The following is a 23,047-nucleotide window of genomic DNA, read 5'->3' on the forward strand; positions in this document are numbered from 1 at the left end:
ACTGCATCCTGCCGGGCCCTGCTGCCGGCTGCCCTGGGCTTCGCCCCGTTGCCTCCAGCTCTGCTTTCAGCCAGCACCGAGGGCACCGCAGATTGGCTTGCCCGCTCCCCACAGCCGTCCTGACCCACGTCTGCAGCTCGTATGTGGTGTCCACGTCACACGGCTGATTTGGGGGTGGCAAGTCTCTCTTGTGGCACCCTGGGAATGAGGGCAAAGCAAACCCATCCCTCCCTTTCGATCTTTGCCCACAGACTGAGCAAGTGGAGATGCACCCTGTGCTGGAGAGTGCCCTGCAGGGAGGAGACAGCTGCTTGCAGAGCAGTGCTGAGACCTGCCTGACAGCAAAGGTGGCCACAGAGCGGCCCAGGTGAGCTGGTTGTCTTGGAGGCTATGAAAGCAGCCTTCCTCCACCCCTGGTTTTGGTGAGATACGGAGCAGCACAGAGATGTTTCTCTGGGATCCAGGAGGGCTTCCCAGTGCCCCTGTGAGGGATCCTGCTCCCAGAAGGCGCCTCCCCATAGAGCAAAGGCCATATCCAGCCACCTGGCACTGGGTACGTCTGCCCTGAGGAGTGTCTCCAGGAGGATGGGGTCATCTGCCTGGTGGCTCTGACACAGCAAAGATGAGCTGAAGCCCCGTGGCTGTGGCTGTCTGGTTCAATGTCTCTGAGTGCCTCAGCCTTTCTCCCTGGGAGTGTTTAACCTGGGCCCGTTATTGGGGTGTGACGGATGATGTAAAGATGGATGCTGGTGACATCCCTGTGGCTCTAGTCCTGCTCCCACTTCCAAGTTGTGATGTCTGAAATCCGGGGCCACCTGAAGGTCCCGGCAGAGATTTCCAGAGAGTTTGTGTTCATTTTGTTGACATCCTAGAGCTACAATGGGCGAGGGTTATGGGAAGCTAGGGCTACAGTTTGCTAGGTTGATGGGGTGGCAGGGTTATGGCATGCCAGAGTTTCAGCGAGGTAGGATTAAAGCGTGTTCTTGCTATGGACAGAATCTGGGTTTGTTGCCCTGGGTTCCTGGGGTTAGGTTATTTCTGCCTTGCGTTGTGTTCTGTGTAGCCTTTTTTTGTGGAGAGTCCTTTTTCAGCTTGTCTTTTTAGTGGTTGGACAGGCACCTTTGGTTTGTGTACGATGTTTCTTCTGGTTGACTTTTTTGCTGCTCTGGTGGATTGTACTGTGTTTTGTGTCTTGTAAGCCACTTTTCTGGTCTAATATGTCTACAGCAGGTTGGGCAGTTTCTTGTACTAGAGTTACCAGGGTTCTCTTCCATCTGCAGTTTCTTTGAAGGCATCTCTTTAAGCCACTTGTCTGTTTTGTGAGGGGCAGTGGACTTAACGGGAGAGCTTTTCTTCCTCAGTAGTGCCTCAGAGGATTACCCGTCATTTTTGGTGGGTTTGTCTGCTTTTTATTGGCTGTACTTGATTTAAAAAGCTTATTGTAGCTCTTTGGATTTCTGTCATTAAAGGAAGTCTCTGGGCTTTCTGCCCAGGAGTGAGATGTCCAGAATGTTGTCCTTGTTCTGGGGAGGCAGGGTAAAAACGGTGTGGCCGTCACAGGCACGGCTGTCCTGGGCTGTGAGCTGTGCAAATGCTTGCAGGAAGCTCTGGGAACGCTTTTTACCTGTGCCAAAGTGTTCCTGCTGCTACCCCAAGAGTGACCCACCGGAGCCCTGACATCTGGAGACAGTGGAAGGTAGAGCTGCCTCCGGTGTGACAGGAGGCTGCCACGCTTTGGAGCAGGTGCTTTTGCTGACTTTTAGACTTCATGTGGTTCTCATGCTCATGGACAACCCCATCTCTGTTGATAGTCCTTCATAAATTCGAAGGATGCCGTGAAGTACATGAACTCTGCCCCTCCACTCCGCTGTGGCAAGACCCCAGCTGGAGTACTGTGTCAGGACCCTGCACTTGGCCATGCTGAACCTTAGAGGTTCACACGAGCCCATTCCTTGAGCTTATCCAGGTCCCTCTGGACGGCATCCCATCGCTCAGGCGTGTCAACCGCACCACTCAGCACAGTCCACAGTCCATCAAATCTCTCTCTCTCCAACTTAGAGAGAAGGCTGTTGTGGGGGACTGTCTCAAAGGCCTTACAGAACTCTGGATAGACGACGTCGGTTGCTCTTCCCTTGCCCACTAATGTGGTCGCTGCATCACAGAAGGCCAGTAGGTTGGTCAGGCAGGACTTGTCCTAGGTGAAGCCGTGCTGACTGTCTCGAATCGCTTCCCTGTCGGGAGGTAAGTTGACATCTCACTGCGAAAGAGGCAGTGTCAGGCCCCAAAATGAGTCAGACCCACGTTCAAAAATCAGGTGGTCAAGCAGCAGCCTTAAAAACTTCCACCTTGTGGAATACTCCTGAAATGAATTCTCTTTCTGCTTTTGTCCCCTAAATGGCATTGAAACTGTGACTTTTCTTCTCTTGCTTGTTTTTACAACTAAAGCAGACAGTAGATGGAGCAATCATGACCATTTTTCCGGAGAAGCATTAGTGGCCAAAGGTCATGTTTACTTTTGTTTCTTTGCATCCTTGCTCCTTCACGCTGTTCAGATTGGGGTACAGGGTATACTTGTTTTGTGCGTTTTATGAGTTATTCTTGGATCCTTTGAGCAACAGGTTATGGACCCTGAGGATTTTTTTGTGGTGTTTTGTGATAGAGGGGAATTTTCAAGGATTTCTTGCATTAGCTGTAGAGAAGATGTGGTGGGCTGACCTTGGCTAGACGCCAGGTGCCCACCAAAGCTGCTCTGTCACTCCCCCTCCTCAGCTGGACAGGGGAGAGAAAATATAAGGACAAGCCTGTGGCTCGAGATAAGGACAGGGAGAGATCATTCAGCAATTCCCATCACGGGCAAAACAGACTCAACTTGGGGAAATTTGTTTAAGTTCTTGCCAATCAAAATCAGAGTAGGATAATGGGAAATATGATGAAATCTTAAAACACCTTCCTGGCACCCCTCCCTTCGTCCTGGGCTGTCACGGATGGATAATTTAGGCTGCTTAAAGAATCACTGCCGAAGATACCAGAAAGCGAATGATTTTAATCTAGATTTGTAAAAAGCGCGAATTAACAGAAGTTGCTGGCAAGGTCCACTCTATTCCATATTCAACGTGGAAAAGCTATGCAGAGAGAAGCCAGATTACAATTAAACTCGAATGATTTACGTGTCTATCGGATCGAGTTAATGTGTATCTTGAGGAGAGAAACTAGGGGAGACCCTCCTCTTGAGACACGAGGCTCAGAGTGGACCGAAATCCACCCCTAGTCCTGGACTTGGTCAACGGTTTATGACTAAGGTTAGGTAAGGAAAGTAAAGGAATGCCCTCCCGTTGAGTCACGAGGTTCAGGGTGGACCCCCATGCTTTCTAAAGTCCTTTTCAGAGGGGAGTCTAGGTGCGACTGAATCCACTCCTAGTCCCAGACTTGGTCAACGGTTTACATGACTAAAGGGATAGAGTATCAAGGATTCTGGTGTAGTGATATAGTCCATGATTTTGTGCTTCCTGTCACTTAAAGATGGCAATTTATCCAATACAAAATAGCAGCAATCACATTCACTAACAATGCCGAGATAAGTCACAGTATCAAATCATATAAAACTTAGCAGCATAATCCACTGAAACTTACTACGAGAATTCTTTTTCAAAATATTTGTTCTGCAGTCTTTTTCTTTATTCTTTTCTAACAAGAGCTTCCATGAACTTGTGATACCTGTTTGGATAGGTACACAGTTCCACTAACAAGCTGAAAATAGCACCTGCCAGACACCCACAACACGGTGTTTTTCCTGCTGCCCAGCCCAGCCCAGGGTTACGGCAGTGGTTGGTTTAGTACTGCAGGGTCCCATGGGGATCCCTGTCTGGGGGCTGGTTAAGCTCAGCAGTGTGAGCAGGAGGGTACGCTTTCTCATCTCACGTCCCTTCTTCCAGTCAGTTACGAGGGAGTCCCAGAGTCCTCTGGGCATATTCTTCTGGACTGAAGGGTTCTTTTGTAGTGGAGACCCACCATAGAGAAACAGAAGGAAAGCTTCCTCTTACGCTATAGGTTTGAGTGAGATGAAACTACAAAACGTTAACCAGGTCCTGAAAGCGTACGGCCCTTGGCTTGGAGTCCGGACAATCCAGTTCCCCTAACTCTTGCAGGCTGGCACAGCAGGGCAGGATCACGTCAGGCTACGTGAGACTGTGTCGGCATCCTCAGGCAGGCTCCAGCCTGGGCCCCAGCCACGGGGTGCCACTCTCCAGAAACAGGCTGCTCCAGCACGGGCCTGCCACGGGGTCACGGCCTCCTTCGGGCATCCCCCTGCCCCGGCGTGGGGTCCTCCCCAGGCTGCAGGTGGACATCTGCTCCAGCGTGGAGCTGCATGGCTGCAGGGGCACAGCCTGTCTCACCATGGTCTTCACCAGGGGCTGCAGGGGAACCTCTGCTGTGGCGCCTGGAGCACCTCCTGCCCCTCCTTCCGCACTGACCTTGGTGTCTGCAGAGCTCTTTTCACATGTTCTCCTCTCTCCGGCTGCAAATGCCACGTGCCGGTTTTGTCCCCTTCTGAAATATGTTATCCCAGAGGTGCTGCCCCCGTCGCTGCCTGGCTTGGCCTTGGCCAGTGGTGGGTCCGTCTTGGAGCCAGCGGGCACGGGCTCTATGGGACACAGGGGAAGCTTCTAGCAGCTTCTCACAGAAGCCACCCCTGCAGCCCTGCTGCCACAACCTTGCCACGTAAACCCCATGCAGAGGACGAGGTTGCTGTGCATAAACTCACAAACCAACCAAGAACGGCTGCCATTGTGATGTAACAGGAACGGTGTCACAGAGGGCGAGAAGGCAGGCATAAGTGTCCCGAGCAATCTCCATAGCAGGCTCACTCCAGGAAGATCCTCGTGGTGTGGGCATTCCCGTCCAAGAGCCTGCAGATGTGATGGGGAAGTCCTTTATCCTCCTGGATGCCTAGAGTCTGCAAAATTGTGACGAATCGTTGCAAAAATGAGAGAGCAAGTTTGTGCTGCAGTTCGCGTTTTCTTTTCTTTGGCTTTTTCTGTATTGTATTTGCCAGACAGACCCTGGCTGGCCACACATGTAGCAAGTAAGTGGAGGTTTTTACTACTAGTTGGCTTCTGTATCGATGTGTTCTTTGGCTGTTCCTTAATAACGGAGTTGATTTTTGAACAAAAATTGCAGTAAGATACCATGACTTTGGTAAAGCTTCTGTCAACAGCTTCAGCTAATAAGGGGGTGTCTCTATCCCACCGGGTGTGGACAGCTTTTGGAGAGATTTACCTGCAGTAGTTCAGTTCCCCATGCCTGGTAGTGTGTGGCAGTGGGGTCTGCAATTTCCTCAGTTTGCTGGTTCAACCAGTGCAACTGCTAAAATGTGGACTGGGAGAGCTTCTGTGAGAGAGAAACTGTGAGGTTAATCTCCAGAATTTATTACTGTTTCTCTTCTTTTGAGGGAAAGCATCTTTTTTTTTTTAACTTGCATAATGAAGAGGTTTGACTGTCTAAGTTGACACTTAATGTGTGCTAAAAAAGCAATTAGTTTTGTGGTGAAATGCAAAATTCAAAACACTTTGTGTACGCTCCTGAACTCAGGAGCTGTGACTGTGGTTTGTCAGAATAGAAGTGGCACAGCTAAGGTGGAATTTTGGCAAGCTTTAATGGGGGAACAGAAGCATTGACAGTTAAAGACCAATCTGCATTTTCTTGAATAAGTTTCCAATTCTTTTAGTTACTGGCAAAACAGGGCAAAAAAGAGACACAAGAAAGTGTAGAATTTTCTCTTGTCCTGTTACCCTCCTCTCTGTGTAAAATAGCTGTTGCTCCTGGAGGGATGTTGTGAAAGAAACATGTCGTCTCTTTGGATTTCCTTGTTCTGTGGGTTTCCCCACAAAAGGCATTTTTATAACAGCGTCTGGTTAATTTTCCTTTGCGCATTGCAGGTAAAATCGCCCGTGGATACGTAGAAGTCCATCCTTCGGTGAGTGTGAAAGTAACCTTTAGCTTTCCTAGCATTTAAGAATGGTGGAGCAAGCTGTGAGATTTGCCTTTTGTGACAGAGTGCCAGCCTTGCAGGCTGAAGGAAAGTCAACCGTAGCGTCTTTGCAGCAGCAGCAAAGGTTGGGGTTAAATAGGAGGGTTCTTAAACCCTTGTATTTAACCACATTCAAATAAGTAGATACCTGTTAGCTTAATTAACTGTTACCATGACTGTAGATACAATGCCAAAGCAATGAACCAGCAACTAGATGTGACTTCTAGCGATATATCCAAGCATGACATTTTGTAAAATTGGACTTTGACTAAGCATGGGCATGGATAAGTTGTTTTCAGCAAGAATGAAAAACGTCAAGACAACTTAACAAAACAGCAGGGTCATTTGTAACCTTTAAATTGTGCTGTGCCACGTGTAACTTAGCACCGGGGCCTGTAGGACTACAGGCATGTCCAGATTGGTTCCTGAAGCTGTCTGAGCAGACCCAAGTGGTGTGTAATTGTCAAAGCTCCCAAGTGCCAAAGTGGTGACTGTCGCTCATGCTCCCGTCTGTCCACAGGGCACAAAACCAGCATGTGAACCCCCACCAGCTCTGCCTGTTTCTGAAGAAGCGGATGACGGTCATGAGGAGGAGGAAGAAGGCATTGAACCTCCCCCTGTTCCCGCACCCTGGCCTGAACATACAAAACCAGTAAGTCCCAGCGTTGGATAGCGCTGTATTTGGGGTAATTCAGAGCTGCATGTTTCTGGTCAGACAGCACTTGTGGGTGAAGACTCTGCGGGCCGCAGTCCTACCATGACAGTGCTTCACCCAGGCCACTGACACCCCGACAATCGGGTTTGAACTTTCCCATTTAGTCATGAGTTTCCTGTGATTCTGATAGGGTCCGTGAATTTATCTTAGTAGCAGAGAAGAGATAGCGTTGTGTCTTTTACCGCTACTGCTGTAACAGTGAGCAGCTTTGCCCAAAGTGTGTAGGCTCTCTGTCATCAGTGGAGAGAGCGGTCGTCAGGCACAGTTCACACCCTTGCAGGTGACTTGCAGGAGAAACTGTCCCCTGGAGGTCCCTGTCCCTGTGCACAGCCTGTACATGTAGAAAAGCGAGCAGCTCTAGACCATACTCAGTGAGGAACACAGTGTGCCAGTGTGACAGAGTGCCACCCTTGTAGGCTGAAGGAAAATCAACCGTAGTGTCTTTGCAACAGGCTGTATTCTACCTTACTAGTTCAGCACTTTTAAACAGATGAAAATCTGCTTTTGCAGAGAGAAGCTTGCCTATCTATAAGGTTAAGATGACTCCTCAACGGGAGGCTGGCCTGAAATAAGATGACATTGCTTATGTTTTAGCTGCACAATTTAGCACTGTCAGACCAAGCGTAGGGCCCAGTGGGAAACATAGTTCTAGGCATTTGACATGACAGGAGGGCAATTATTCCCTGCTTTATTTTTCCCTTAATCACCTTCTATCCCCAGGTAAGCAAAGTGCTAGCGATGCATGGAAAGCCATGCACTGATCTAACGCATGGCAAAGGAACATTCCCCTTCCCATTAGGGCACCCCTGGCTTGAGAGAGTTGGCCCTTAATCCGACGTTCAGGATGTCTGACGTCTCGCTCCCTCCTTTGGCCAGTTCAGTACCTGTTGCACTGTTTCTCTTTACGCGTTGGGCAATGGCGCTGAGTCTCTCAGAAAATACAGGGCGCTGTCTGTGTGCATGTGTCTCTCTGTGACAGTGTGTCCAAGTACAGGTGACTTAAGGCACATAAATTTGTGAGAAGGTGATAGAACCCCCTGCGTCTGCGTCGCAGCTGGGACTGGTGGGGGGGTTCAGCTCACCGCACTTCAAGGATCTGCACTGTAGGCTTCAGTTTACACGTAGCCAACGGATCAGCCAGACTTCCCTTGCCTGCCCCACATCTGGAGTCTGCCGGACGGTTGCCAACACCCCGGCGGTGGCTTTTATTCTCCGCTGCCTGTAACGGGAGCCTGGGTGAGCAGTCAGGATGCCTGCCTGGCAGCCCCGGGCAGGTCGGCAGGACGCGCCTTGCTGCCGAGAGGGCTGCATTCCCTCTGGGCTCCTGCTGCGGTGAGACACAGGCAAACAGGAGAAAGATCGCTGTGTGAACTTAGGAGCAGGTGAAGAGGAGGTTGGTGCTGAAAAAGGAGCTTTTAGACAGGGAAGTTGAGCACCATGGAAACAGGCAATATGATTAGCCCATGGCTAAAACAGTAAAGAAACAAATAGCCATCTCTCCAAAGGCAAATTCCCAACAAGACTAGGCAGCGGGCTTTGCCCTTTGATGTGCGTTAATTAACGTAGCCAGTAGGCACCTGTTAGCTTAATTAACTGTTACCATGTCTGTAGATACAATGCCAAAGCAATGAACCAGCAACTGGATGTGACCTCTAGCGATATATCCAGGCATGGCATTTTTTGACTAAGCACAGGCATGGATAAGTTGTTTTCAGCAAGAATGAAAAACGCCAAGACAACTTAACAAAACAGCAGGGTCATTTGTAACCTTTAAATTGTGCTGTGCCACGTGTAACTTAGCACCGGGGCCTGTAGGACTACAGGCATGTCCAGATTGGTTCCTGAAGCTGTCTGAGCAGACCCAAGTGGTGTGTAATTGTCAAAGCTCCCAAGTGCCAAAGTGGTGACTGTCGCTCATGCTCCCGTCTGTCCACAGGGCACAAAACCAGCATGTGAACCCCCACCAGCTCTGCCTGTTTCTGAAGAAGCGGATGACGGTCATGAGGAGGAGGAAGAAGGCATTGAACCTCCCCCTGTTCCCGCACCCTGGCCTGAACATACAAAACCAGTAAGTCCCAGCGTTGGATAGCACTGTATTTGGGGTGATTCAGAGCTGCATGTTTCTGGTCAGACAGCACTTGTGGGTGAAGACTCTGCGGGCCGCAGTCCTACCATGACAGTGCTTCACCCAGGCCACTGACACCCCGACAATCGGGTTTGAACTTTCCCATTTAGTCATGAGTTTCCTGTGATTCTGATAGGGTCCGTGAATTTATCTTAGTAGCAGAGAAGAGGCATCTTCGTAAGCATTTGCATTTGCAATATGACCTTAGGGGCATCTCTGCAAGCCAGCTTTCTGATACAACGCCTTTTCTTGTCACAGATCTACTCATGCTCTGTAACTGAACCTGCCGCTGCGCTGGCACCAGCTAAAGTGGCCACCACTCTGCAATGTGGACAATCAAACGCTTTGTCCAGAAACACAGACGGGCAGGAGACAAAATCTGGGCTGACAGATGAGGAGATCCTAGAGAAACTGAGTACGTATTCGGTATTTCTTTCTGTCCCATGCCCTGTGCCAGATGTGCCGGCCCTGCCTTCCCGCTGCTGCAGCGCAGAGCTGCCGGGAGGCGGCAGCACCCCATCTGGCCTGGCTTCTGAGCCTTACTGCTGGAATGATCAGCATCTCGTTTGTGCAGCTGCCTGTGTAACGCGGCAGCCTGAGGAATAATGCTGTTCGTGCTGTCCACCACGGCTGTGCTTATTTGTGAATAAGCATAATATTGGCAGACAGTAAGTTATCCATGGGACAGCACTGTGCCCTGGTGGCCAAGAGGGCCAATGGTATCCTGGGGTGCATTAAGAAGAGTGTGGCCAGCAGGTCGAGAGAGGTTATCCTCCCCGTCTACTCTGCGCTGGTGAGGCCTCATCTGGACTATTGCGTCCGGTTGTGGGCTCCCCAGTTCAAGAGAGACAGGGAACTCCTGGAGCGAGTCCAACGGAGGGCTACAAGGATGATTAAGGGACTGGAACATCTCTTGTATGAGGAAAGGCTGAGAGACCTGGGGCTGTTTAGTCTGGAGAAGAGAAGACTGAGAGGGGACCTTTTCAATGTTGTCGTGGTTTAGCCCCAGCCGGCAACTAAGCACCACGCAGCCGCTCGCTCACTCTCCCTCCCACAGTGGGACGGGGGAGAGAATTAGGAAAAACCTCGTGGGTTGAGATAAACACGGTTTAATAGGACAGAAAGAAAGAAGGGAACAACAATGATAATACCAACAAAGGAATGTACAAGAACAAGTGAGGCCCAATACAGAAATTGCTCACCACCCCGTGATCGACAGCCCGTCCCCGAGCAGCGATTTCCGCCCCCCGGCCAACTCCAGTTTATGTACTGGGCATGACGTCGGATGGTAGGGAATATCTCTTTGGCCAGCCTGGGTCAGCTGTCCGGGCTGTGTCCCCTCCCAGCTCCCCGTGCACCCCCAGCCTGCTTGCTGGCCGGCCAGCACAAGAAGCTGGACTGTCCTTGACGGCTCAGCAACAACCCAAAACATCAGCACATTATCAACAGTTCCTCATCCCAAATCCAAAACACAGTCTCACACTAGCTTCTGTGAGGAAAACCAGCTCTATCCTGGCTGAAACCAGGACAGTATCCACCCCTTATTCCATACCATTTACCTCATGCCCAGGTCCTATACTTTTCAATACATTCCAATTATTCATTATTACTCTTCCTGTCTTTTAATATATACACACAGATATCACTTTCTTAGTCCATGGGCCATCACTTAAAATGTCTATGGAGTTCAGTCAGTCCATGACTCTGGGCTTCATCCATCATAGCAGTCTCTCAGGGCAGGGGAGATGGTATGTGGTGTTGGATTGTCATCTGGCACGGTCCATGTCCATGATCTGCAGGTCGAAGATGTCGATCTCGAGGGATTTGTTGGGCGCAAGCTGCTGAAGCCAGTTCTGGTTTCATCACTGCTGCACGTTGCTTGGTTTCAGTGGAGCTCATTCTTCATCAGTCTGGGTGATTCTTACTATAATACCATTGATATGGTAGATAGCAACCATAGTAGTAATGTCATACTGAACAATTAACATAATACAATTCAAATCATTGACTGTTTTCACCCAAAATCAAGTCTCCTTGAGGTACACATCGGACTTCCCCATCCTTCCGCATTACCCACCAAGTGCACCCAGGTCCCTGGGCAAAGGCAATCCCACGAACGGGTTTGCCTTTTCCTAATGCAGGAGTAACCCAGACTCTCTTCCCCAGCATGTTTCTCACATGCACCACAGGGACTTTATCCCCTTCTACAGTACGTAGAAGTTTTGATTGGGCAGGGCCGGCTCTATTAGTAGATCCCCTAGTGTTGACTAACCAGGTGGCTTTGGCTAAATGTTTATCCCAATGTTTGAATGTCCCGTCACCCATTGCTCTCAGTGTAGTCTTTAACAGTCCGTTGTATCGTTCAATTTTTCCGGAAGCTGGTGCATGATAGGGGATATGATACACCCACTCAATGCCGTGCTCTTTGGCCCAGGCGTCTATGAGGTTGTTTCGGAAATGAGTCCCATTGTCTGACTCAATTCTTTCGGGGGTGCCATGTCGCCATAAGACTTGCTTTTCAAGGCCCAGGATAGTGTTCCGGGCGGTGGCATGGGGCACAGGGTATGTTTCCAGCCATCCGGTGGTTGCTTCCACCATGGTAAGCACATAGCGCTTGCCTTGGCGAGTTTGTGGAAGTGTGATATAGTCAATCTGCCAGGCCTCCCCATATTTATATTTCAACCATCGTCCTTCATACCAGAGGGGCTTTAACCGCTTGGCTTGTTTGATCGCAGCACACGTTTCACATTCATGGATAACCTGTGCAACAGCATCCATGGTCAGGTCTACCCCTCGATCCCGAGCCCATCTATATGTTGCATCTCTTCCCTGATGGCCTGAGGTGTCATGGGCCCACCGAGCTATAAATAATTCACCCTTATGTTGCCAGTCCAGATCTACCCGAGCCACTTCAATCTTAGCAGCCTGATCCACCTGATGGTTGTTTTGATGTTCTTCGGTGGCCCGACTCTTGGGTACGTGAGCATCTACGTGACGTCCTTTTATGACGAGATTCTCTAGTCGGGCAGCAATATCTTGCCACAATTCAGCAGCCCAGATGGGCTTGCCTCTGCGTTGCCAGTTGCTCTGCTTCCATTGCTGCAGCCACCCCCATAGAGCATTTGCCACCATCCATGAGTCAGTATAAAGATAGAGTACTGGCCATTTTTCTCGTTCAACAATATCTAAAGCCAGCTGGATGGCTTTCACCTCCGCAAACTGACTTGATTCACCTTGTCCTTCAGCCACTTCTGCAACTCGTCGTATAGGGCTCCATACAGCAGCTTTCCACCTTCGATGTTTGCCTACAATACGACAGGACCCATCAGTAAACAGGGCATATTGCCTTTCATTCTCTGGCAGTTCATTATATGGTGGAGCCTCTTCAGCACGCGCCACCTCCTCTTCCGGTGATATTCCAAAATCTTTGCCTTCTGGCCAGTCCATGATCACTTCCAAGATTCCCGGGCGATTAAGATTTCCTATTCGAGCCCGCTGTGTAATAAGCGCGACCCACTTACTCCACGTAGCATCAGTCGCATGATGCGTAGAGGGGACCCTCCCTTTGAACATCCAGCCCAGCACCGGCAGTCGGGGTGCCAGGAGGAGCTGTGCTTCAGTACCAACCACTTCTGAGGCAGCTCGAACTCCTTCATATGCCGCCAATATCTCCTTTTCAGTTGGAGTATAGCGGAACTCAGATCCCCTATATCCTCGACTCCAAAACCCTAGAGGTCGACCTCGAGTCTCTCCTGGTGCCTTCTGCCAGAGACTCCAGGTAGGGCCATTCTCCCCGGCTGCCGTGTAGAGCACATTTTTAACATCTTGTCCTGCCCGGACTGGCCCGAGGGCTACGGCATGAACTATCTCCTGTTTGATTTGTTCGAAGGCTTGTCGTTGCTCAGGGCCCCGTTTAAAATCGTTCTTCTTCCGGGTCACTTGATAAAGAGGGCTTACAATCAGACTGTAATTTGGAATATGCATTCTCCAGAAACCCACAACACCCAGAAATGCTTGTGTTTCTTTTTTGCTAGTTGGTGGAGACATAGCTGTTATTTTGTTGATCACATCCGTTGGGATCTGTTGACGTCCATCTTGCCATTTTATTCCTAAAAACTGGATCTCTTGTGCAGGTCCCTTGACTTTACTTTGTTTTATAGCAAAACCAGCTTTCAGAAGGACTTGAATTATTTTCTTCCCTTTCTCGAAAACTTCTTCTGCTGTGTTGCCCCATACGATGATGTCATCAATGTATTGCAGATGCTCTGGAGCTTCACCCTGTTCCAGTGCAGTTTGTATCAGCCCATGGCAAATGGTAGGGCTGTGTTTCCACCCCTGGGGAAGTCGATTCCAGGTGTATTGGACACCCCTCCAAGTGAAAGCAAACTGTGGCCTGCACTCTGCCGCCAAAGGGATCGAGAAAAATGCGTTAGCAATATCAATGGTGGCGTACCACTTGGCTGCCTTTGACTCCAGTTCATATTGAAGTTCTAGCATGTCCGGCACGGCAGCGCTCAATGGCGGCGTGACTTCATTCAGGCCACGATAGTCTACTGTCAGTCTCCACTCTCCATTAGACTTTCGCACTGGCCATATGGGGCTGTTAAAGGGTGAGCGAGTCTTGCTGATCACTCCTTGGCTCTCCAGCCGACGAATCAGCTCATGGATGGGGATCAGGGAGTCTCTGTTGGTGTGATATTGCCACCGGTGCACTGTTGTGGTAGCGATCGGCACCTGTTGTTCTTTGACCCTGAGCAACCCCACCACAGAAGGGTCCTCTGAGAGACCAGGCAAGGTGGACAGCTGTTTAATTTCTTCTGTCTCCAGGGCAGCTATACCAAAAGCCCACCGGTACCCTTTTGGGTCCTTGAAATACCCTCTGCTGAGGTAGTCTATGCCCAGGATGCATGGAGCCTCCGGGCCAGTCACAATGGGGTGCTTCTGCCACTCATTCCCAGTTAGGCTCACTTTGGCCTCCAGCACAGTCAGCTGTTGGGATCCCCCTGTCACTCCGGAAATACAGATGGGTTCTGCCCCTATATGGCTTGATGGCATCAGGGTACATTGTGCACCGGTGTCCACTAAAGCCTTATATTCCTGTGGGTCTGATGTGCCAGGCCATCTAATCCACACAGTCCAATAAACTCGGTTGTCCCTCTCCTCCGCCTGGCTGGAGGCAGGGCCCCTCTAATCCTGCTCATAGTAGTCGTTACCCACTTCTTGTAAATAGGAATCAGAAGTCCCTTCAAGAGGATCAGAGGTGAGATCAGCTCTTCTATTCTTTCTGGGAAGCTGCCCACTGGAAAGTGGAGCGACGATTTTCCTCGAGGAACCTGAACCCCCTTTTGTAATTGTTTTTCCTTGCAGCTCGCGTACTCGTGCCTCTAGGGTCGAGGTAGGTTTTCCATCCCACCTCCTCATGTCCTCTCCGTAGTCACGCAATTGAAACCACAGGGTGGCTCGTGGTGTGTATCCTCTGTATCTTCTCTCTTGAACAGAAGAGCGCTTACTCCTAATGGCTGAGACACTGGTCCGTACGGGTGGAGGGTAGGGCATATCCTCTTTGAATTGCTGGAACTCCCGGGACAGTTTCTCTATAGCAGAGACGCAGGCCCGTAGGGAGGAAGAGAGACTTTCTTCGTATTGCCGGAGTTGGCCAGCCAATTCATCCACCGTTGGTCTCTCTCCGTCCTTCCAGGCCATTACTGCTAATGAGTTGGCATATGATGATGGTGCACTCCGTACAAACTTCCGCCACATAGGTTGCGTGCAATTGACTTCATCTGGATCTTTGGATGATTGTCCATTGTCCAAGTCACCATAAATCACTTGCAGCACCGCTAGCTCCCTCAGGTACTGGATACCTTTCTCCATGGTGGTCCACTTGCCTGGGTGACATAGAACATCTTCCTTGAAGGGATACCTTTCCTTCACACCCGACAGGAGTCGTCTCCAGAGGCTGAGGACTTGTGCACCTTTTGCAATTGCTTTGTCAATGCCCCCTTCCCTAGAAAGGGATCCCAGCTGCTTGGCTTCCCTACCCTCTAATTCCAGGCTACTGGCCCCATTATCCCAGCATCGGAGCAGCCAGGTGACAATGTGCTCACCTGGACGACGGCTGAAATCCTTTCGCATATCTCGCAATTCACTCAGGGATAGAGATCGGGTAGTTACCGTCTCTTTTATAAGTTCTTCCTCTTCCTCCTCTTCAAGTGATGACTCGCTCTCTTCCCTCTTCCGTGCTTGTGATGGCCCTGCTTCAGAGCACTCTGCCTCCTCACTCTCTTCCTCTGGCTCCTTCTTAGCAGAATCTTCCTCCTCCCTTACTAAACGAGCTGACTTCCGCTTCCAAGATTTCTTCTTTTGTACAGGGGCAACTGATACCGGGATGGGCTGGTTCTCTGGTTCAGCTGCAACAGTCTGAGTAGCTACAGTGCCCGCCGTGGGGGTTGGAGTAGTGGCAGTGCCCGCCGTGGGAGTTGGAGTAGTGACAGTGCCTGCCACAGGGGTTGGAGTCGTCACAGTGCCTGCCACATTGCCATCAGACCCAGAGAGCCTCTCTCCCCTTTGCATAGTGTTAAATAGGGTTCGGTAGGCATGGGCCAGGCCCCAGCACATGGCAATGATTTGTGTCTCCTTGGAGCTGCCAGGCTGACAGCATACTTCTTCCAGATATTCTGCTAGTTTATCAGGATTCTGCACTTGTTCGGGAGTGAAGCTCCAAAACACCGGAGGTGCCCACCGCCCCAGGCATCTGCCCATGCTGTTCCACACGCCCTGCCTTTCATAACTATCCAGCCTTGGGGCAGATCTCCGGGTGATATTCTTAAATTGCTTGCCAACCTTAGACAAAACCGAAACAATGTTCCCCAGAAGTAGCAATAGAGGTATTTTAACTACCCAAGGGTGTTCAAAATACTGAAAAATTATTGTGATGAAGGAGGAAATGTTATGATAGAGGGTAGCAAAGGTACCACTCTGCATTTCCTCCATAAAAAACCTTTCAGAGGCAGAAGTATAATTGCTAATCGTCTCCACAAGACTGTAGCCAAAATACAGTAACGGCTTTAGTACAGAGCTCAGATGATACCACATTAAGCTCAAGGTCAGTGCTCTAAAAACAAAATTCACAGGCGAGACATTACTAATCATTGCAGAGTACAGCAGCCCGCAGAAACCAACACCGATCCTTAACATGTACAGCAAAGACGAGAGCATGATGCAAATCAAATAAACTGATACTGTGACCTGCAACCGTTATTATCTCAAGCCTCGGGCCCCACGTTGGGCGCCAAAAAGGACTGTCGTGGTTTAGCCCCAGCCGGCAACTAAGCACCACGCAGCCGCTCGCTCACTCTCCCTCCCACAGTGGGACGGGGGAGAGAATTAGGAAAAACCTCGTGGGTTGAGATAAACACGGTTTAATAGGACAGAAAGAAAGAAGGGAACAATAATGATAATACCAACAAAGGAATGTACAAGAACAAGTGAGGCCCAATACAGAAATTGCTCACCACCCCGTGATCGACAGCCCGTCCCCGAGCAGCGATTTCCGCCCCCCAGCCAACTCCAGTTTATGTACTGGGCATGACGTCGGATGGTAGGGAATATCTCTTTGGCCAGCCTGGGTCAGCTGTCCCGGCTGTGTCCCCTCCCAGCTCCCTGTGCACCCCCAGCCTGCTTGCTGGCCGGCCAGCACAAGAAGCTGGACTGTCCTTGACGGCTCAGCAACAACCCAAAACATCAGCACATTATCAACAGTTCCTCATCCCAAATCCAAAACACAGTCTCACACTAGCTTCTGTGAAGAAAACCAGCTCTATCCTGGCTGAAACCAGGACAATGTCTATCAATATCAGCAGGGTGGCTGTCAGGAGGATGGAGCCAGTCTCTTTTCAGTAGTGCCCAGTGACAGGACGAGGGGCAATGGGCATAAACTGCAGCACAGGAGTCCCACCTCAGCATGAGGAAAAACTTCTTTACTGTGAGGGTGATGGAGCAGTGGAACAGGCTGCCCAGAGAGGTTGTTGGAGGCTCCTTCTCTGGAGACCTTCCAAACCCGACTGGACACGTTCCTGTGCAAGCTGCCCTCGGTGATCCTGCCTTGGCAGGGGGGTTGGACCAGATGATCTTCAGAGGTCCCTTCCAACCTCTACCATTCTGTGATTCTGTGGAGATCAACATGCGTGCAGTGTTGAGAGTGCAGGACAAGTGCGTGTCAATCCCAGTCAGGTTGCAGACAAGCAGTGTGGTTCTTAGAGTGGCATAAGCAAGGTCTTCAGAACTTAGCCTGGTAATGAGTGGATGATGGTGATAGTTCTTAAAACCCCATCATTCCTGGTGAATGAACATGAGAAGCTGTTCTTTAAAAACATAAAGGCATTCTTCCGGCAAACTGCTGAAAGGTTGAGAAGATCCCCTCCTGGAAACACTGCAGTATTTTTCCTGTTCTGAAAATGGCACCTGTTCATCAAAATTGATTCCAGAACCCAAGGTGCATGTAATCTTTGGTAGCATTAAACCTTCTGTTGAATCACACAGAGTATTTATTCCTAAGGAAATAAAGGCTCTGTTGTTCCAGTGCTCGTTAGTGTTTCTCGACAACAAACACTTGCATTGGTGCTTGTTCTTTTCTGATACCTGTCTGCTGTGAATGTTTCTCCATGCTCTTAGTTTGCTGTCAAGGTAACTCTCCAAAGGACTGTAGAAAATCCGTCTTTGTGGAGGCTGTCTGTGCTGTGGAGCTGCCTGTATGACGAAGTTGTTGTTGTTGTTGCCCAAGTGGCTACAAACGACTCAGAAGCCCAGACAGTGGAGCTGCATTTCTGACCTGCTGGAAGTTGGTATCTCCAGTTTGCAGTGAGCATCTTTAATTTTGTTTCTTTCAGGGAGCGTTGTGAGCATGGGAGATCCTAAGAAGAAATATACTGAATTGGAGCAAATTGGCCAAGGGTAAGTCTGACCACAGTTACTGACACGAAAAATGGGCCAGGTATTTTGCTGGTGTAATATCAAGCGTGAAGTCGGGCAAGCTCCAGACATGTTCAGACAACCCTGGATTTAGATTCTCCTGTCTCTCAGTACCGATCAAATTTATAAGTGCGGTCGGAAGGCACGGCCAAAGACAACCTGGTGGAGCCAATGTCTTGTCTGCAGCAAGGAGCAGGACCGGGAAGGTCTACTGTCCCTCAAGTGTGTGGCCCCTATTTGCTTATGTTCTTAGGGGGAGAAGGGGGAATAGTTTTTTGTATGTCGCAAAATAATCTGGCCACGCTAAAGAATGGCGAAAAAACTTTGTTGCCTAAAAGAGCCACTTAGCACCTGCTAGTTGTGAGATAGATACCAGTTCTCAATACCATTTCTTTCGAATATTTTGCTCTAAAAAGATATTCAGTGATCTGGATTATAACCACATAGTTTAGCAACAGAACGCAGAGATTAAATAATAAGCTCTCTTTTCTAGCAGAGGCAGAAAAGAACAAAAATTCAGTAATAAACAGAGAGTTGAAGCACAAAGTACTTGATGAGAACATGCATCATCTGCCTGATGGCAGACCACTTGTGGATCCTGCAGGTTTTAGGAGTTTACAGAAAAAAAACCATCAGGCTATTTCCCTTTGAAGCCCAACCATGCTTACTGTAACTAGGATTGATTTGAAATGGTTCCGATGTGAGGAGGCAAGAAGAAATGGCATCAAAATTAGGTATCTGACTTGCGTTTTAAATACAGACAGACTCCCTGCTCGGTCAAAGTTTCCGTGGCTGTGTCGTAGTTCCGGGAGGGCCAGCGCCATTGTGTAGCACCAGGATCATGCTGCTGTCAGTGCCTGACAGAAGCTGTTCACTGACATCAGGAGATGTTTTCCTGCCTGTTAAGGCAGGTGACCTTAGTGTTTGTAAAGAAACCGTGACTGCTTGTGAGGTTTGGAGTCAGGGTAGCACGTTGCTGACCTAGAACTGATAGATGCTGCAGAAAGCCAGACGCACTCACGCTCTTTCTCTGGCAGGCTTTATCGTAGACACTTCTTGTTTGGTGGGGCACTTGTGGGAAGGTGTTTCTGCTCCATTCGTTGTATAAAAACCCTTTCTGGGATTGCCGCTTGCGTTGTACCCGAAGGTTTGGTTCTCATTGTCATTTGTAAAATGTCAGTGGACACCTAGAGCTGTGCCAGGCTCTCAAAAGATATGTGTCAACTGAAGAAGTGAGAGCCAGAAGAAACATGCGTGTGACGCACGTGTGACCGTGACAGTATGACCATCGCCCTCACCGTCTTTTGTTTTGCCCATCCTAGGAGTGAGCTTGTACAAAGGTGCCTCAGCAGCTGGTGGGAAGAGAAGTGGCTAATATCTGGCCTGAAAGGGTCTCTGAACTGATTTCCTCCAGCTTTTAGTGCAGCCTGAAGATGGCACGCCCTTCTTACAGAGCAGTGAGCGTGCTGCCGTCACCAGCTCGTGACTGTCATGCTGCAGGTCAATTTGTAGTGATGGGGAAAAATCCTCCAGAAAAAAATCGTCCCTGGTGCCTGTTGGATAGCAGTGCTTCAGACATATTTCAGCCTGCAGGTACACAAACAAGCCAGGGGATCAGGTGAAAAGGAGCAAACTGATTTTGGCATTGTCAGTCAGTGGGACACTTGCCGGATGGGTGTTCCCACTTCTCAGAATTCCCTCGCTGGCTCTCCCTTGCCTCACTGCCCGTGCAGACGTCAGCTTTGACATGATGGCAGTGTAAACCTGTGCTTAGCTCAGAAGGAACACTAATGGGGTTTACAAGCCTGCAGTTACTTTAAACCCAAAGGGGTTTCCTCTGACCGTGGCCTTTCAGGCCCTTCACATCATTACAGGGGAAGAACCTCTTTTAACAAGAGGCAGATGACAAACAAAACGCCACACTGCCTAGTCCGCAGATGAGAGCACCATTTCTTTCTGGTGGCTCTACAACACAACCCGTGTCTGCCACAGGAGGAAAATACAGATACCATGAAGAGTCCTTCACGTGTCCGGTGCACCTAACAGAAGCAGCTGCTGACGGCTCTTGACACCTAAAGAAGCTGTCTAAGGATCCCCTGTTTGGAGCACAACATGCCTTAACCTGCTCTAGCTGTGACCTTGTAGGATGGCTGGAGAATAGTTTCCTTGCTTTGCTATGCTGGAGAAAGCTGTGTGTGGATCCTTTCCTCATGTTGGACATCCCTTGTTCTTCACGTTGGGCATAAGTTTTCTCTTGGATACCCTGCGTGGCAGAGGGCTGGTGGGCTGCTGCGCTGTGCGCTGCTGCCTGAAGGAGTGGGTGAACAAAGGTGTTTTTTAAACCCTACAGGCAGCAGCGATCTCCTGTCTGGGCTTGCTTTCACTCCTAGGGACTAAAGTGCTCCTTTCTTTGCTGCTGTTTTGCTTCTAGGGCGTCAGGAACTGTTTACATGGCGATGGACATCACCACAGGACAAGAGGTAAGTGTCTACAGTCCCAGCCGATTTTGCAGGTCTTTAGTGCTCTCCCCTCTGGTGCGAAGGGTGGATGGGGCTTTTGGGTGGCCAGTAGATCTTTACTGCCAAGGCGGTTCCTCTGAAGCACAGGCTAGTGTCAGCTGGCAAAATGCATCATCTGCTGTCTTCAGCCTTCAGAAATCCCAGCAAGCTTTTGGGACTGATAAAAACAGTATCATTTTTATTGCCAGCGTCAATGTGTTGGTTTAGAAATCATTCTCTTGTCTGTCAGTGTAGAAGAAGTATATCAAGAGCAAAGATCTCTCCCAAACCAAACAGTCGTGTTTAAGTCTGGTGTCGGTGACAGCCCATTACAGCCCGTGAAGTGCTCGCAGGGAAGTGGGGGCCAGGAGGGTGAGAAACGAATCTTGAAGGAAAGCGGCATTAGCTTTGACAGCCCCTGTAGTGACCAGTTTAAAGTGGCCTCTTCACATTCCTTTCCTTTTCCAAGGCAAGCGGTCTTGAATCTATACAAACCCTGCCTGAAAATGTGGCTAGAAACCCAGGAATGGGAGCGGAGGGGTGGTCTCTTTCGTGCCATGTTGAGAGCAGGACTAGACAGAGGCACTTTATAACTGCTCTTAGGTAGAGGTCTAGCCCTGCTTAGGACCCGGGGTGTATCCATCAAATGACATAGAACGGATTATTTTTTTGAAACCCTCAAAGTAATTGCCAATCTGAACTGTGTTAAGGAATGTGTATTTCGAGTTGCAAAATCAAGATTCAAGAAGCTAGGAAGTGCCAGGTGTAGACAGCTAGGGTCTGGTGGCCGGAAGATATCGCGCTGTACGGAAAGTTAGGGCCCCTCTCCTGAAAGCCAATAGCGTTTAATTTATGATGCAAGCAGACGGAAGTGAGGTTAGAAACCTAAGCTATATAACGCCGTGTCACACACTAATAAACGCCATTTGCCGTCTACCACATTGCTGTCAGCGAGCTGATGGCCCGAGCGGCCTGGGGTTGGTCTCCGTGCCGTTCCTGAACCAGGTCGCCACGCCTGCGAAGGCAACAGCCAGGACTGTATTTTTTGTGTGTGTAACCTTAATGATTGTTTTAGTATGGCTTTTGAAATGTAATGTACGTCTGTGTTTTCTCTCTGTTATGCCGTCAAGTCAAGAGTAACAGCAGTTGCTGAAATAATGATGACAAATCGTACAATTACTAAAGCATTACCAGCAGTTTTTGTGTATCTTGGCAGTAACAAAATCACTTCCTGCTTGCAAACTGTGCATCAACAATAATAGTGGTGGTAAACTAAGAGCATCTGAGAAGAATGTCGGTCCAGAGAGTGTTGTTAGAGATGCGTGCTTGATAGTTTAAAGAGCATTTGTACAGATTTTACAAGACAAAATATATATGGCCCTGTGTCCTGTAACTAGCACCCAGGCTAGCAGAGAAATTGGGTGTTGTAATATAAGTTACTGAGCTCTTTGGTCTGATACCAAGACAGTTTGGTACAGCTCTGCTATGTCATTCCAAAAACACGCGCTCCATGTTCATTGGGACCTTGTGCAACAGGCTACTCAAGTTAATGGCTTTCCCTGTCGTTTTAGGTGGCCATAAAGCAAATTAATCTCCAACAACAGCCCAAAAAGGAGCTAATAGTTAACGAAATCCTCATCATGAGAGAAAACAAGAGCTCCAATATTGTGAACTATTTAGAGAGGTGAGTAGTTCTGGTATGATCACGTGAATGTTCATTTACATGCTGCAAGCCAAACCTTTTTAAAAACCCCTTTGGTCACTGGCAGAAAATTGACCTCTATTGTTTATCTACTCATAGCCAGTGTATGGGAGGAGACTGCATTTTGTCTGCATTAATCTTTTCTGGCATATATTGCTTAAGACTGTTTTCAAGGACCTGGCACAGCCATCTCAGCCTACCTCCATGTTGTTTTGTTGTTGGCTTGATTGGTTTTGTGGTTAAGTTGATCATGATTTCTGTGTCTTATCATAAGTGCTGGTAAATCCTCCTTGAAATTACTTCCTTTGGGCTGTTCCTGCTCTTTTCCATTGCTGTGGATATCAGGAAGGTGAAGTTCTTGTTTGCAGAAACACGTAATTTGCCACTTTTTAAATTGTTTCTCCTGTTCCTGGATGTATTTTCTGGTAGGTTTTCCAAACTGTTGACCAATTCCTGTCCTCACTGGTACACATCCTCCTGGTCCAAGATTTATCTTTGCCATTACTGAACTTCAATTTTTCACTTGCTTGCCAACTCGGACGTCTAATTGTTCACTTATGGGCCTTCCTCATTTAGACCGCACAGGTTCTAAGTCCTGTATAGCCTAGAGGGAATGTCTATTCATGTTGTCCTGTCCTCCTGTAAGAATGACTTGGAAACAAAATCAGCTGTAGCCTTTTTCCAGAGGTAATTTAGCCGTGCACACTCATCTCAGTGCCATTGTTTTCTTCTTTCAGCTACCTCGTCGGTGACACACTGTGGGTGGTTATGGAATACCTAGCTGGAGGCTCTTTAAATGATGTTCTTGAGGAGACATGTATGGATGAAGGACAGATAGCAGCTGTCTGTAGGGAGGTAAGGGATCCCGCCTGTGCTTCCCATTACTGGGACAGGATGGTACTTCTAAGCAGGTGGTAAGAAGATGAGAGGTTTCATGTTCAGAGCTTTGTTTCTGTGTTGCTTTTATGATACGGAGAAGAAAGAGCATCTTAAGTGAACTGCCTGCCAG

General features: G+C 49.1%; 1 protein-coding gene across 1 annotated transcript in view; it reads left to right on the forward strand.

Annotated features, from left to right (window-relative positions):
• Window positions 1-879: 879 nt before the first annotated feature.
• LOC309416442 (serine/threonine-protein kinase PAK 3-like) overlaps window positions 880-23,047 on the forward strand; it is a gene marked incomplete at its 5' end in the record, with an annotated part of 30,827 nt that continues 8,659 nt past the window's right edge. The window contains 8 exons of the mRNA XM_082015990.1: window positions 880-964; window positions 5,937-5,974; window positions 8,680-8,811; window positions 9,127-9,283; window positions 17,757-17,820; window positions 20,270-20,318; window positions 21,908-22,020; window positions 22,776-22,893. Coding sequence (XP_081872116.1) covers window positions 880-964; window positions 5,937-5,974; window positions 8,680-8,811; window positions 9,127-9,283; window positions 17,757-17,820; window positions 20,270-20,318; window positions 21,908-22,020; window positions 22,776-22,893 — 756 coding nt within the window. The remainder of the gene's footprint in view (window positions 965-5,936; window positions 5,975-8,679; window positions 8,812-9,126; window positions 9,284-17,756; window positions 17,821-20,269; window positions 20,319-21,907; window positions 22,021-22,775; window positions 22,894-23,047) is intronic.

Source organism: Phaethon aethereus, assembly GCF_964289735.1.
Source record: "Phaethon aethereus genome assembly, contig: HAP1_SCAFFOLD_108, whole genome shotgun sequence".
NCBI lineage: Eukaryota > Metazoa > Chordata > Aves > Phaethontiformes > Phaethontidae > Phaethon > Phaethon aethereus.